The 13,302-nt window shown below is 39.6% G+C and overlaps 1 protein-coding gene across 5 annotated transcripts; it reads left to right on the top strand.

Annotated features, from left to right (window-relative positions):
- Positions 1–4,567: 4,567 nt before the first annotated feature.
- Positions 4,568–11,719, top strand: LOC124045354 (zinc finger protein 525-like). 5 transcript variants are annotated; one of them, XR_006840838.1, is made up of 4 exons: positions 4,568–4,764; positions 5,206–5,407; positions 6,330–6,443; positions 8,327–9,640. XR_006840838.1 is itself a non-coding variant. In XM_046364653.1 (4 exons), exons 2-4 carry the CDS (start codon positions 5,308–5,310, stop codon positions 10,326–10,328), a joined length of 894 nt encoding a protein of 297 aa, XP_046220609.1. In that variant the 5' UTR covers positions 4,568–4,764; positions 5,246–5,307; the 3' UTR covers positions 10,329–11,719. The 5 variants fall into 5 exon arrangements, 2 of the variants coding, with proteins under 2 accessions (XP_046220609.1, XP_046220608.1); XR_006840836.1 differs by having other exon boundaries at positions 8,320–9,640; XR_006840837.1 differs by having other exon boundaries at positions 8,310–9,640.
- Positions 11,720–13,302: the final 1,583 nt, after the last annotated feature.

Genomic DNA, 13,302 nt, shown 5'->3' with positions numbered 1-13,302 from the left:
CCCAATGGTGGAACAAACTTCAAAGGACAGCGGAGTCAATCACCACCTTCCGGAGACACCTGAAACCCCACCTTTTAAGGAATACCTAGGATAGGTTAAGTAATCCCTCAAAAGTTTTAGATGCACTATTGTTAAGTGACTGTCCCACTGGATGTCATAAGGTGAATGCACCAATTTGTAAGTCGCTCTGGATAAGAGCGTCTGCTAAATGACTTAAATGTAAATGTAAATAAAACGTTTTCTGCCATGAACCTCTATACACCCCTAGAAAGCCTTCTATTTTAACAAGCCTTGTCTAGTCATAGAATCCCCAAAAGTAAGTTTTTGTAGCTCAGACTTGTGACTTAGCACAAGATATATTTGGAAGGAATCAGAAATATTTGTGAAATCTCATACCCCTGGTGGCCATGGGGTGCTCAGTAGAGCCCCCCCCCCCCAAAGGTGCAATTTCTCCCTTACTTTAATGATTTGTAAGTCAAGAACATATTAATATATACCAACATTATTTGACATGAAGGTTAACTAAGGGGCCCTAATTAAATCATGAGGCTCCCACATTTCAAAGTTAAATATTAAGGGCTGAAAAACACTTTTTAAAAAGTGTACCAATTTTAACATTGAATTGGCATGTGCTGATGCAGCACAGCATTATGTAGGTTTTAATGAAGCTAAATATCGATTTACAGGCATATTATATAATGATATTGGCGAATCTATTGGTGAGAATCCAATTAGGGTGAGGGTCAGAAAAGGAAACTACAAAACGTCGCCATATTTGTAGTTCACAACTTATCCGGTTTAGGGTAGAAAACGTGTCATCATTTTTGCGTACATGATAAAAACAAAAACGGATATTGCATAAGCAAACGTAAACGTCTGAATAAACATAAAATAACATTAAAGTAAAAAAACAATTTATCACAAGAATTGACATTCAAAAGTTAAAGAACGCAAATTTAAATAGATACAATTAGGTCAGGGGTTTCCAGTTACAGACCTATGATAGAGTTGAAAGAATACAGTGTGTTTTGTTGTTGTTGTTATTGACTAATTCTAGATATTTCTTTTCATATTGGATTTCAAGTTTAAAAAAAATATTGCATTTCGGGACAGATTTCAAATATCTGTTTTGGTGTATATACAATTTACCAGAGAGAATGAAGAAATTAACAACTAATTCAGTAGTTTTGGTGTATATACAATTTACCAGAGAGAATGAAGAAATCAACAACTAATTCAGTAGTTTTGGTGTATATACAATTTACCAGAGAGAATGAAGAAATGAACAACTAATTCAGTAGTTTTTTTTCTCCATTTGAATAATAACATATATATTTTATTGTAAATACAAGTTTCTTATTGACGACAGCAAAAATGTTAATACTTAACTCGCTTCAAAATAACTTCACGGAGTCAAACTCATCCAAAAAAAATTGATATAATAGTTTCTTCTTCTTTATCACAGAAAAGGCATATGTTCTCTAAGTCCATGAATTTAGAGAAGTTATTGCAAGGGTTTCTTTTGTGCAAGATTTTATTAAAGTGAGTTTATTTTACTTTATTTGATTTACAAAAATGTGTGAGGGAGCAACAAAGCTTTCTTCCATTCAATTTCAGTAATATATGCATTACAGAATACATTTTCCTCTAGGAGAGATCTTGTTCTTGGAGTTAAAAATTTATATTTTATTACATTTCTTATCCAGCAGGTGGAAACCTTCTAACATAATTGGTGCATTTATCTTGACATGTTCTCCAAAACACAAATGAGATTTAATTAATTGAGTAAGTCCTGAAGGTATTGCTTTGCATATATAATTACATTATTTTATAATGTATTGAGAAGTTATATGCTTCTAAGAACTTCCTATAACAGACTATATTTCTTTCTTGATCAAATAAATCATGCACAAATATAATATTTCTTTCAACCACTTGGGGAAAAACAAAGAATTGCAAAAGTGCCTTTTATGGGGAGAAGTTGTGGACATAACATCGTTTCGAAGCTGAAAGGGCTTGTTCGTAACTCTTTGGACAGTTTGATGGGTAATTTTGGCGGAGAATAGTTGCACATCCACAAAAATTCAAGAATTAAGTATAAAGTACCATATAGACTCAAGAGCTAAGCATACATATTTTTTTATCAAGTTTATTTTTAAAGGTATGGTTGATATCAATGGAGTCTAGTACTTCTGTGACGATATGAGGTTGGACCCAGGAGCAGAAAAGAGACCAGGCAAACGAAAATACTTTACTGAGAAACGGTAACAGAAGGATTCCGGTAACACTGGGGCTAGAAACTCAGGAGACAAACGCACACGGCAAAACGAATTAAGCTACTACAACCGGAAACAGAAAACACATCTTTCTTAAAGGGAAATCATAATAAGTGATAGAAATCACCTGTTATTATTGTCTCAAGGATGGTCTCGGCCGCCCTGTGGTGACAGGTGGAACCATGACAACTTCAAGCCCACCTTCAGCTCTTTGGTTTGATACTTCGGACTTAAGTTTGCCTTCTTTATTTTTCCATGTACAGTCTAGGAAAGTTTTGTTGATATTCTTGCTGGTTTGATCAGCTACAAATAGGGAAAGAGCAGGGAGGACGAAACATGACAGACCCTCTGCTTTGTACAATTATTAAAGCCAGTTATTAAAGATGGATTTTGTTTTCCTTCATCTCTGAGAGACATTGAGATGTTGACGGACATTAACGTTTTTCGCCATGTGCACCGCTAAATATTTCACATGATCTTTCACTGGATTATTCTCAACAGTTTGTAATTTGAGTTATGCAGCAGGGACAATATTTTGCATTTATTTAAATTAAGTTACAGACCAGAAGCAGAACAGAATGATTTGATAATATGATGTGCAATAACAACTTGATCCTTGTCTTTTAGAAACAGCTGTATCGTCTGCTAAATTAGATATTTTTTGTTATTTTATGCCTCCTCCATCACCATGGGCCCCTAGTCAGCTGACTCCTCTATGTTGACCACGGTCCCCTTCTCTGCCTCCTCCATCACCATGGGCCCCTAGTCAGCTGACTCCTCTATGTTGACCACGGTCCCCTTCTCTGCCTCCTCCATCACCATGGGCCCCTAGTCAGCTGCCTCCTCTATGTTGACCACGGTCCCCTTCTCTGCCTCCTCCATCACCATGGGCCCCTAGTCAGCTGCCTCCTCTATGTTGACCACGGTCCCCTTCTCTGCCTCCTCCATCACCATGGGCCCCTAGTCAGCTGCCTCCTCTATGTTGACCACGGTCCCCTTCTCTGCCTCCTCCATCACCATGGGCCCCTAGTCAGCTGACTCCTCTATGTTGATCATGGTCCCCTTCTCTGCCTCCTCCATCACCATGGGCCCCTAGTCAGCTGACTCCTCTATTTTGACCACGGTCCCCTTCTCTGCCTCCTCCATCACCATTGGCCCCTAGTCAGCTGACTCCTCTATGTTGACCACGGTCCCCTTCTCTGCCTCCTCCATCACCATGGGCCCCTAGTCACTTGACTCCTCTATGTTGACCACGGTCCCCTTCTCTGCCTCCTCCATCACCATGGGCCCCTAGTCAGCTGACTCCTCTATTTTGACCACGGTCCCCTTCTCTGCCTCCTCCATCACCATGGGCCCCTAGTCAGCTGACTCCTCTATTTTGACCACGGTCCCCTTCTCTGCCTCCTCCATCACCATGGGCCCCTAGTCAGCTGACTCCTCTATTTTGACCACGGTCCCCTTCTCTGCCTCCTCCATCACCATGGGCCCCTAGTCAGCTGACTCCTCTATTTTGACCACGGTCCCCTTCTCTGCCTCCTCCATCACCATGAGTTTTATCTGATCTTAAAATGGTTAGATCTGGAACTTTAATTTTTTTTTTCCCCTACAGGCAAAAATGGTGGCCCAAAGCATTTTTTTTTGTGTGAGTGTACTGGGAATAAAATGTCAATATACTGTCAACAATGTTTCACTGAGCAAGGCCCAAATGATTTTCTCTCTCTGATAATTGTAATGGTTGTGCAGACAGGACATACCAGTAATTTTTCTATTGGACACACAGGCCAATAAGGCCTGGGAACAGTGGGTTAACTGCCTGTTCAGGGGCTGAACGACAGATTTGTACCTTGTCAGCTCAGGGGTTTGAACTCGCAACCTTCCGGTTACTAGTCCAACGCTCTAACCACTAGGCTACGCTGATCACAAATCTAATTAAAATGTTAAATACAATTGTTTATTATATTATTATATGTTAGATGCAGAGTCAATAATGCAGAGTAATTGTTTTATATCTTAAGTTTGGTGAGGAATACAGCATAATAAAGTTGATTAATTACATCAGTTCCGAGTGAGCGTAAAACCCCAAGCAGATGCATTACTTTTATACATCCAGTGAAATATCTGTCTCATTGTTCAATGGCCGGCGATAGTAGCTCATTCCGCTTATTATTGGCTCTTTTCACCGGAGAAACCCCTCTCCAATTTCATCGTGGGGGACAATAACCAAAACCTGAGGAATGATTATATAATGCCCTGCGATGCACCCTCCCGCAGACAGGTGGCGTACCTCTACGTTTGTGTAGTTTGACAAGCCCAGTCATTCGAAAAAGAAGAAGTGAAAATTTGCCATCGCGTTTGCTTGTTTTCTATTAGTAGGAGATATTAAACCATAAGTAATACTGTATTCGATAAACAATGGACACATAACGGAATCCAGTACACAAATAAAACAAACTATTTATGATTCCGTTTTAGCGAAGCAAGGCTTCAGGTAAGAACGACCTTAAGAGGAGTCTGTTTCAGGACAAATGGACAGGCAAGGCCTGATCAAGTCAATTTTTTTTTATATCAAAGTGAATTGTAATAAAAGCCGCGTCTCTTCTAGACAAACCCGCAAGGACTGGCTAATGTTACTCAACTATTTGTTAAAGTTAATCAAAACTGAAAAAGAAATGCCATCACATACTTGATCAAAATAGGCAAATGTGTAGCTAACTAACGTTAGCAAAACCCTAAATAACGTTAGTTAACTACGGTTATGTTGCAATTTGTGACATTATTTCGTAACTTATCCAGCCGAGACCCGGTACAGGTAAATAAATTAGCGTAACAACACTGATTAAATCACTGTCTACATCAGAAAACAATGGCTATGTGTGCTAACTAGATAGCAAGTCACCAAATGACATAACAGCCCTTGCATTTTATACAGGTTTTTCAGATTGTTTATCTATCTGATCTTTACTCACAAGCTGAGCCCAAGACTATACTGACTGGGTCCTGACTGACAACATCACTGGGCACCGCAGGAGAAATGGCATCAGTGAAAGACAGCAGTCAAACACTCCTGTTGAATATCATCACGAAAGATAAAGAGGAGGAAGTGAAGATTTGGGAATGTGATGATTATCCAGGTAAGAAGAGAAAAGGGTTTTTATCAACAGCGTTTACAACCAAGGTAAGAGAGCAGGGGTGTATTCATTAGTTGCAGAATGTATCAAAAACCTTGGTCTAATTTGCAAAACGTTTACAACAGAAACCGTTTACAATGTAAATAAGAGTTTTTCATTGGATAAATTCAGGTTGGTCCCTTCCTGTTTTGTGCCTTTTGCTTCTGTTCGGTTCCTTGTGTAGGTCCATAAGTTATTGGACTGTATATTGAATACTGTTCTCCACATGGCTCATTCACATTTTTCTACCACTGTACATTGCATTGTGTTACTGTTCTACGCACCTCATATTCACGTTTACCTTTACATTTTAGTCATTTTACAGATGCTCTTATCTGCCTTTGTGACAGGTTAAAGGAAATATTCATAGCCTGTTATACATTAAAAACTATTAGTAAGTTCATAGGGGAGAAATACCTTGCTCAAGGGCACATCGACAGATCCCCCCCCCCCCCCCCCATCTAGTTGGCTCGGGGATCTGACTCTGCGACCTCTCGGTTACTGGCCAAACAGTTTGCTACCGTGTGCACTTAAGATTAAATCCCAGGTTTTATCAACAGCGGTTACACTTTTCCTCTGGTCCTCGAGGGCCACAGTGACAGCTGGTTTTCATACTTGCCTTTTAGTGAGAGACTGATTTCTATTAGAATATTATTTTTAAGATGCCAATTGTATTTTTTTTTTTACTGAAGATACCTGGGTCTGTTGTTGATCGAGGCAGGCAGATATCAAGTACGCAGTTAGGTCATTTAGTTGCACGCCAATCACTTTGTTACATGGTTTTAGTATTTATTTTATTTCCTCGAGTGAATGCAACATGTTAGTTTAGACGCAATGCATTTGTCACATTTTGACACTTTTTTTTTTTCTATTCTCATTTACACAGGAGAGAGTCCAGACATGGCCTCTGTAGAGCTGGCAGGCAGCAGTCAAACACTGGGGCTGAATGTCACCATTAATGAAGAGCAGAAGGAAGACATTGAGGAATCTGCTGATCATGGTAAGAGCAGATTTGATGTATTATTTTTAGGCATGTCAGATGATCCAGGAACACACATTAGTTGATTTAACGGGTTTAAGGCCCACTCCAGCTATCTTTGAACTTTTCCAGTAATAAAAGTAAAGCACAAGCATTTTGCTACACCCCGCAATAACATCTGCTGAACATGTGCATGTGACCAATAACATCTGCTGTGACCAATAACATCTGCTAAACATGTGCATGTGACCAATAACATCTGTGACCAATAACATCTGCTGTGGCCAATAACATCTGCTAAACATGTGCATGTGACCAATAACATCTGTGACCAATAACATCTACTGTGGCCAATAACATCTGTTGTGACCAATAACATCTGCTAAACATGTGCATGTGACCAATAACATCTGCTGTGGCCAATAACATCTGCTAAACATGTGCATGTGACCAATAACATCTGCTGTGGCCAATAACATCTGCTAAACATGTGACCAATAACATCTGCTGTGGCCAATAACATCTGCTAAACATGTGTATGTGACCAATAACATCTGCTGTGACCAATAACATCTGCTGAACATGTGACCAATAACATCTGCTAAACATGTGTATGTGACCAATAACATCTGCTGTGACCAATAACATCTGCTGTGACCAATAACATCTGCTGTGACCAATAACATCTGCTAAACATGTGTATGTGACCAATAACATCTGCTATGACCAATAACATCTGCTGTGACCAATAACATCTGCTGAACATGTGACCAATAACATCTGCTGAACATGTGGCCAATAACATCTGCTGAACATGTGGCCAATAACATCTGCTGAACATGTGGCCAATAACATCTGCTGAACATGTGGCCAATAACATCTGCTGAACATGTGACCAATAACATCTGATAAACATGTGTATGTGACCAATAACATCTGCTAACCATGTGCATGTGGCCAATAACATCTGCTGTGTGCCAATAACATCTGCTAACCATGTGCATGTGGCCAATAACATCTGCTGTAACATCTGCTAAACATGTGACCAATAACATCTGCTGAACATGTGACCAATAACATCTGCTGAACATGTGGCCAATAACATCTGCTGAACATGTGGCCAATAACATCTGCTAAACATGTGCATGTGACCAATAACATCTGCATGTGACCAATAACATCTGCTGAACATGTGACCAATAACATCTGCTGAACATGTGACCAATAACATCTGCTGAACATGTGAGAAATAACATCTGCTGAACATGTGCATGTGGCCAATAACATCTGTATGTGAGCAATAACATCTGCTGAACATGTGCATGTGACCAATAACATCTGTATGTGAGCAATAACATCTGCTGAACATGTGCATGTGACCAATAACATCTGCTAAACATGTGCATGTGACCAATAACATCTGCATGTGACCAATAACATCTGCTAAACATGTGCATGTGACCAATAACATCTGCTAAACATGTGCATGTGACCAATAACATCTGCATGTGACCAATAACATCTGCTGAACATGTGCATGTGACCAATAACATTTGATTTGAAGTATATTCCAAGTATACATTCAGTAAAGTATAAACACATAAGGGTGAAATAATATGTTTAGACACAATTATGAAATTCAAAGGTTTGGCAATTGAAGGAGTTGCATGTGGAAACAATAGAGAAGCAATTGAGGACAAAAGAGCACCCCACCACCACCACTACTGCTGACTAACGGCGAATAAACTATACAAATAGTTTATTAAATGACCTAAATGTTTTTATGGTTTTACCAAGTATTGAAAATTATTTTGTTAATGCAATATGCGACTGTGATGTGGTTGTTTTGCCTAAGTCTCTCTGGATAAGAGCGTATTCTAAATGTAGATGGATTAAGGCTGCAGGTGAGGACAGAGACCCCAGCAGGATGGTCTGCTCAGCACAGCACTGAGCACATTAAACTGCAGCCTACAGCTGAGCACTGAGCACATTAAACTGCAGCCTACAGCTGAGCACAGCACCAACATAAAACTGTAGCCTACAGCTCAGCACAGCACCGGCCTACAGCTCAGCACAGCACCGGCCTACAGCACCGGCCTACAGCTCAGCACAGCACCGGCCTACAGCTCAGCACAGCACCGACATAAAACTGTAGCCTACAGCTCAGCACAGCACCGGCCTACAGCTCAGCACAGCACCGGCCTACAGCTCAGCACAGCACCGGCCTACAGCTCAGCACAGCACCGGCCTACAGCTCAGCACAGCACCGGCCTACAGCTCAGCACAGCACCGGCCTACAGCTCAGCACAGCACCGGCCTACAGCTGAGCACTGAGCACACATTTACAACATGAACATAGAACATTTTTAAAAACCTGAGCGCCAGTACTGCATAAGTCAATCTATTTTTATTTCTCTCTTCACCTCTGATGGCATGGTTTTAGTTAAATATGCAAACAATTTGGTTTGAAGGTAAAGTTGTTGAAAGTATGAGCAGCTATGCCGCTTCAGGCCGCGTGTCGCTCTCTCCGGTTGGTAGCCTATTTGTTTAAACCGCAGCATTTTTTACAAGCTGTGTACTGGCTTCCTTCACAACTCCATCAAATTTAGGTAAAACATTTTTTTTTCCTTTCCTTGTCTCTAATGTTAATGTTAGTGATGGGTCCTAGAGGACTTGATGGAAGGGGAAGTGTGGAAATGACTTACATTTTTGTATATGTTTTTATTAAGTAAACTATGTTAGGCCTCTACCCTACACAGTTGTTGTTTATATAAAATGCTCCTCACATGATATATTTCCACCCAAAAAAACAAACACAATTTTACACTACTGCCCGTTCCTGTGGAGTGTTGCTCCCATCCTGTCTTGAACTAGACTCTAGAATTTCACTCCCATTCCTGCCAGAATCTCACAAAACCCGCTGAATTCCTGTTCCTGTGTTAAGCTCTAACCTGGACCAACCATTTGAGATGTGCCTTTTGTTAAGTACATCGGGTGATACATTAGGTGATAGGAAGTCTGGAGTGGGTCTTTAAAGATGCTCAACAGCGGTATTGTCACTTAGAAAAGAAGATAAAGCCGACGTAGCATTAATTTCAAGCAGAATATTGATGTAACTACTTTTCAGTAATGCTTTATCAGGCACATTTCTTATTTTTAATTTGATCCAATGATTATGGATGTGTACTGCACCTGCTCACCAGTTTTTATGTTGTCATTCACACAGGAGAGACCTCTAACTCCTCTGAGCAAGTGGAGACATTTCCTGCATCTGGGAAGAAACATCAGGAAGGGACCAAAACTAAGAGGTCTCGCCACTGTCCTCACTGTGAGGAGAGCTTCCCATTCCCATCATATCTTGAAAGACACCTTCGAAAACATTCTGGAGAGAAGCCTTATTCCTGCTCTGTTTGTGGGAGGAGTTTTTCCCAACTGAGTGGGTTGAACGTGCACCAGCGAACACACACTGGAGAGAAGCCTCACCGTTGTCCTCACTGTGAGGAGAGTTTCCCATTTCCATCATATCTTGAAAGACACCTGCGAAAACATTCTGGAGAGAAGCCTTATTCCTGCTCTGACTGTGGGATGAGTTTTTCTCAACTGAGTGGCTTGAACGTGCACCAGCGAACACACACTGGAGAGAAGCCTCACCACTGTCCTCACTGTGAGAAGAGTTTCCCATTCCTATCATATCTTGAAAGACACCTGCGAAAACATTCTGGAGAGAAGCCTTACTGCTGCTCTGACTGTGGGAAATGTTTCACAACATCAAGTCATTTAACCTCCCATCGCAGAGTTCACACAGGGGAGAAGCCTTACTCCTGCTCTGACTGTGGGAAGAGTTTCCCATTTCCATCATATCTTGAACGACACCTGCGGAAACATGCTAACCATTGTGTTATATGAAGGTCATGTGGTGGCAACCAGCACTGAACAATACATTTTTGGCCAGCAGTCAACCCAGCCGGTCGGCAGTCAACCCAGCCGGTCGGCAGTCAACCCAGCCGGCCAAACCATCCACTGTTGTTCACTGGAATCGTCGTTAAGTCGAAGAGGAATCGGTTCAAGGAGTGAAGTCAGGATAGATGATCCTTTCCTCCAAAACATATGAATCCCACATCATCTGTTTTGTATGTGCCAAGTCTATTGAGGGGGGCACAGGTCACAGGTTAGGCTTAAAGCCTGTTTTATATGTGCCAAGTCTATTGAGGGGGGCACAGGTTACAGGTTAGGCTTAAAGCCTGTTTTGTATGAATTATTATAAGTGGTTTCCAGCACAACCTATGACAAAGCTTACAATGAATGAATTGATGGTTTGGCTTCTTTGATCAGTGAAATGATCTTCTCCCAGACATTCTCCTAGTCAATAGCATCATCATCATCATCATCATCATCATCAGACAAATACTTTACCTATGATTTAACCATTTGGAAGATATTTTTGCTTTAGTAATTGAAGATGGAAAATAAATAGCAGACAACAAACCTCTGAACAAATTTGTGTAAGTCGCTCTGGATAAGAGCGTCTGCTAAATGACTTAAATGTAAATGTAAATGTACCCAAAGGGACACCATAGGCACAAAGTGCAGACTAGACTAAGATAGAGACAATGTTCCTGGAAACTAGGGAGACCCTCTGAGTTAAATATATCTCCTAGGTTTTTGATGCCTTTTTCACACCAGGCTTTTGGCTCAAATGGTTTATTACCTGAAAGTAATAGCCTTGTTATGCCATAGAGGGTTATTAGAGATGCCACATCCAGTCACCACCTGGAAGTGGACAGATCCAATACAGATCCATGTAAATGTAACTGGTGCCATAGACTCTGTCTGGAAGGAATGGGATGCGTGTGCTAACGAACGGCAGTAGGTCTGGTGTTTTCGTCATAATTTCGCAGAGGTTAGCGTCTTCTGAGATTAGAGAGAGAGAGAGAGGGGGAGAGAGAGAAGCTTCTCATTTTCTAGAATCTCTTCATCCCTTTCTCTTAACATATGGACGTAGAATTGTAATCGTGCAGCTGACCATTTACACAACACTTTAGTTCTGGATTAACCAACTATACCATTTACACAACACTTTAGTTCTGGATTAACCAACTATACCATTTACACAACACTTTAGTTCTGGATTAACCAACTATACCATTTACACAACACTTTAGTTCTGGATTAACCAACTATACCATTTACACAACACTTTAGTTCTGGATTAACCAACTATACCATTTACACAACACTTTAGTTCTGGATTAACCAACTATACCATTTACACAACACTTTAGTTCTGGATTAACCAACTATACATTAACCAACTATACCATTTACACAACACTTTAGTTCTGGATTAACCAACTATACCATTTACACAACACTTTAGTTCTGGATTAACCAACTATACCATTTACACAAACCAACTATTTTACACAACACTTTAGTTCTGGATTAACCAACTATACCATTTACACAACACTTTAGTTCTGGATTAACCAACTATACCATTTACATTTACTGGATTAACAACACTTTAGTTCTGGATTAACCAACTATACCATTTACACAACACTTTAGTTCTGGATTAACCAACTATACCATTTACACAACACTTTAGTTCTGGATTAACCAACTATACCATTTACACAACACTTTAGTTCTGGATTAACCAACTATACCATTTACACAACATTAACCAACTATACCATTTACACAACACTTTAGTTCTGGATTAACCAACTATACCATTTACACAACACTTTAGTTCTGGATTAACCAACTATACCATTTACACAACACTTTAGTTCTGGATTAACAACATACCATTTACACAACACTTTAGTTCTGGATTAACCAACTATACCATTTACACAACACTTTAGTTCTGGATTAACCAACTATACCATTTACACAACACTTTAGTTCTGGATTAACCAACTATACCATTTACACAACACTTTAGTTCTTAACCAACTATACCATTTACACAACACTTTAGTTCTGGATTAACCAACTATACCATTTACACAACACTTTAGTTCTGGATTAACCAACTATACCATTTACACAACACTTTAGTTCTGGATTAACCAACTATACCATTTACACAACACTTTAGTTCTGGATTAACCAACTATACCATTTACACAACACTTTAGTTCTGGATTAACCAACTATACCATTTACACATTAACCACATTTACTTTAGTTCTGGATTAACCAACTATACCATTTACACAACACTTTAGTTCTGGATTAACCAACTATACCATTTACACAACACTTTAGTTCTGGATTAACCAACTATACCATTTACTGGACAACACTTTAGTTCTGGATTAACCAACTATACCATTTACCAGTTCTGGATTAACCAACTATACCATTTACACAACACTTTAGTTCTGGATTAACCAACTATACCATTTACACAACACTTTAGTTCTGGATTAACCAACTATACCATTTACACAACACTTTAGTTCTGGATTAACCAACTATACCATTTACAACACTTTAGTTCTGGATTAACCAACTTTTTACACAACACTTTAGTTCTGGATTAACCAACTATACCATTTACACAACACTTTAGTTCTGGATTAACCAACTATACCATTTACACAACACTTTAGTTCTGGATTAACCAACTATACCATTTACACAACACTTTAGTTCTGGATTAACCAACTATACCATTTACACAACACTTTAGTTCTGGATTAACCAACTATACCATTTACACAACACTTTAGTTCTGGATTAACCAACTATACCATTTACACAACACTTTAGTTCTGGATTAACCAACACTTTAGTTCTGGACCAACTATACCATTTACACAACACTTTAGTTCTGGATTAACCAACTATACCATTTACACAACAC

The sequence above is a fragment of the Oncorhynchus gorbuscha genome, linkage group LG10, assembly GCF_021184085.1.
Source record: "Oncorhynchus gorbuscha isolate QuinsamMale2020 ecotype Even-year linkage group LG10, OgorEven_v1.0, whole genome shotgun sequence".
NCBI lineage: Eukaryota > Metazoa > Chordata > Actinopteri > Salmoniformes > Salmonidae > Oncorhynchus > Oncorhynchus gorbuscha.
Note: the sequence above shows the minus strand (reverse complement) of the source record. Positions and strands in the feature narration are given on the sequence as shown.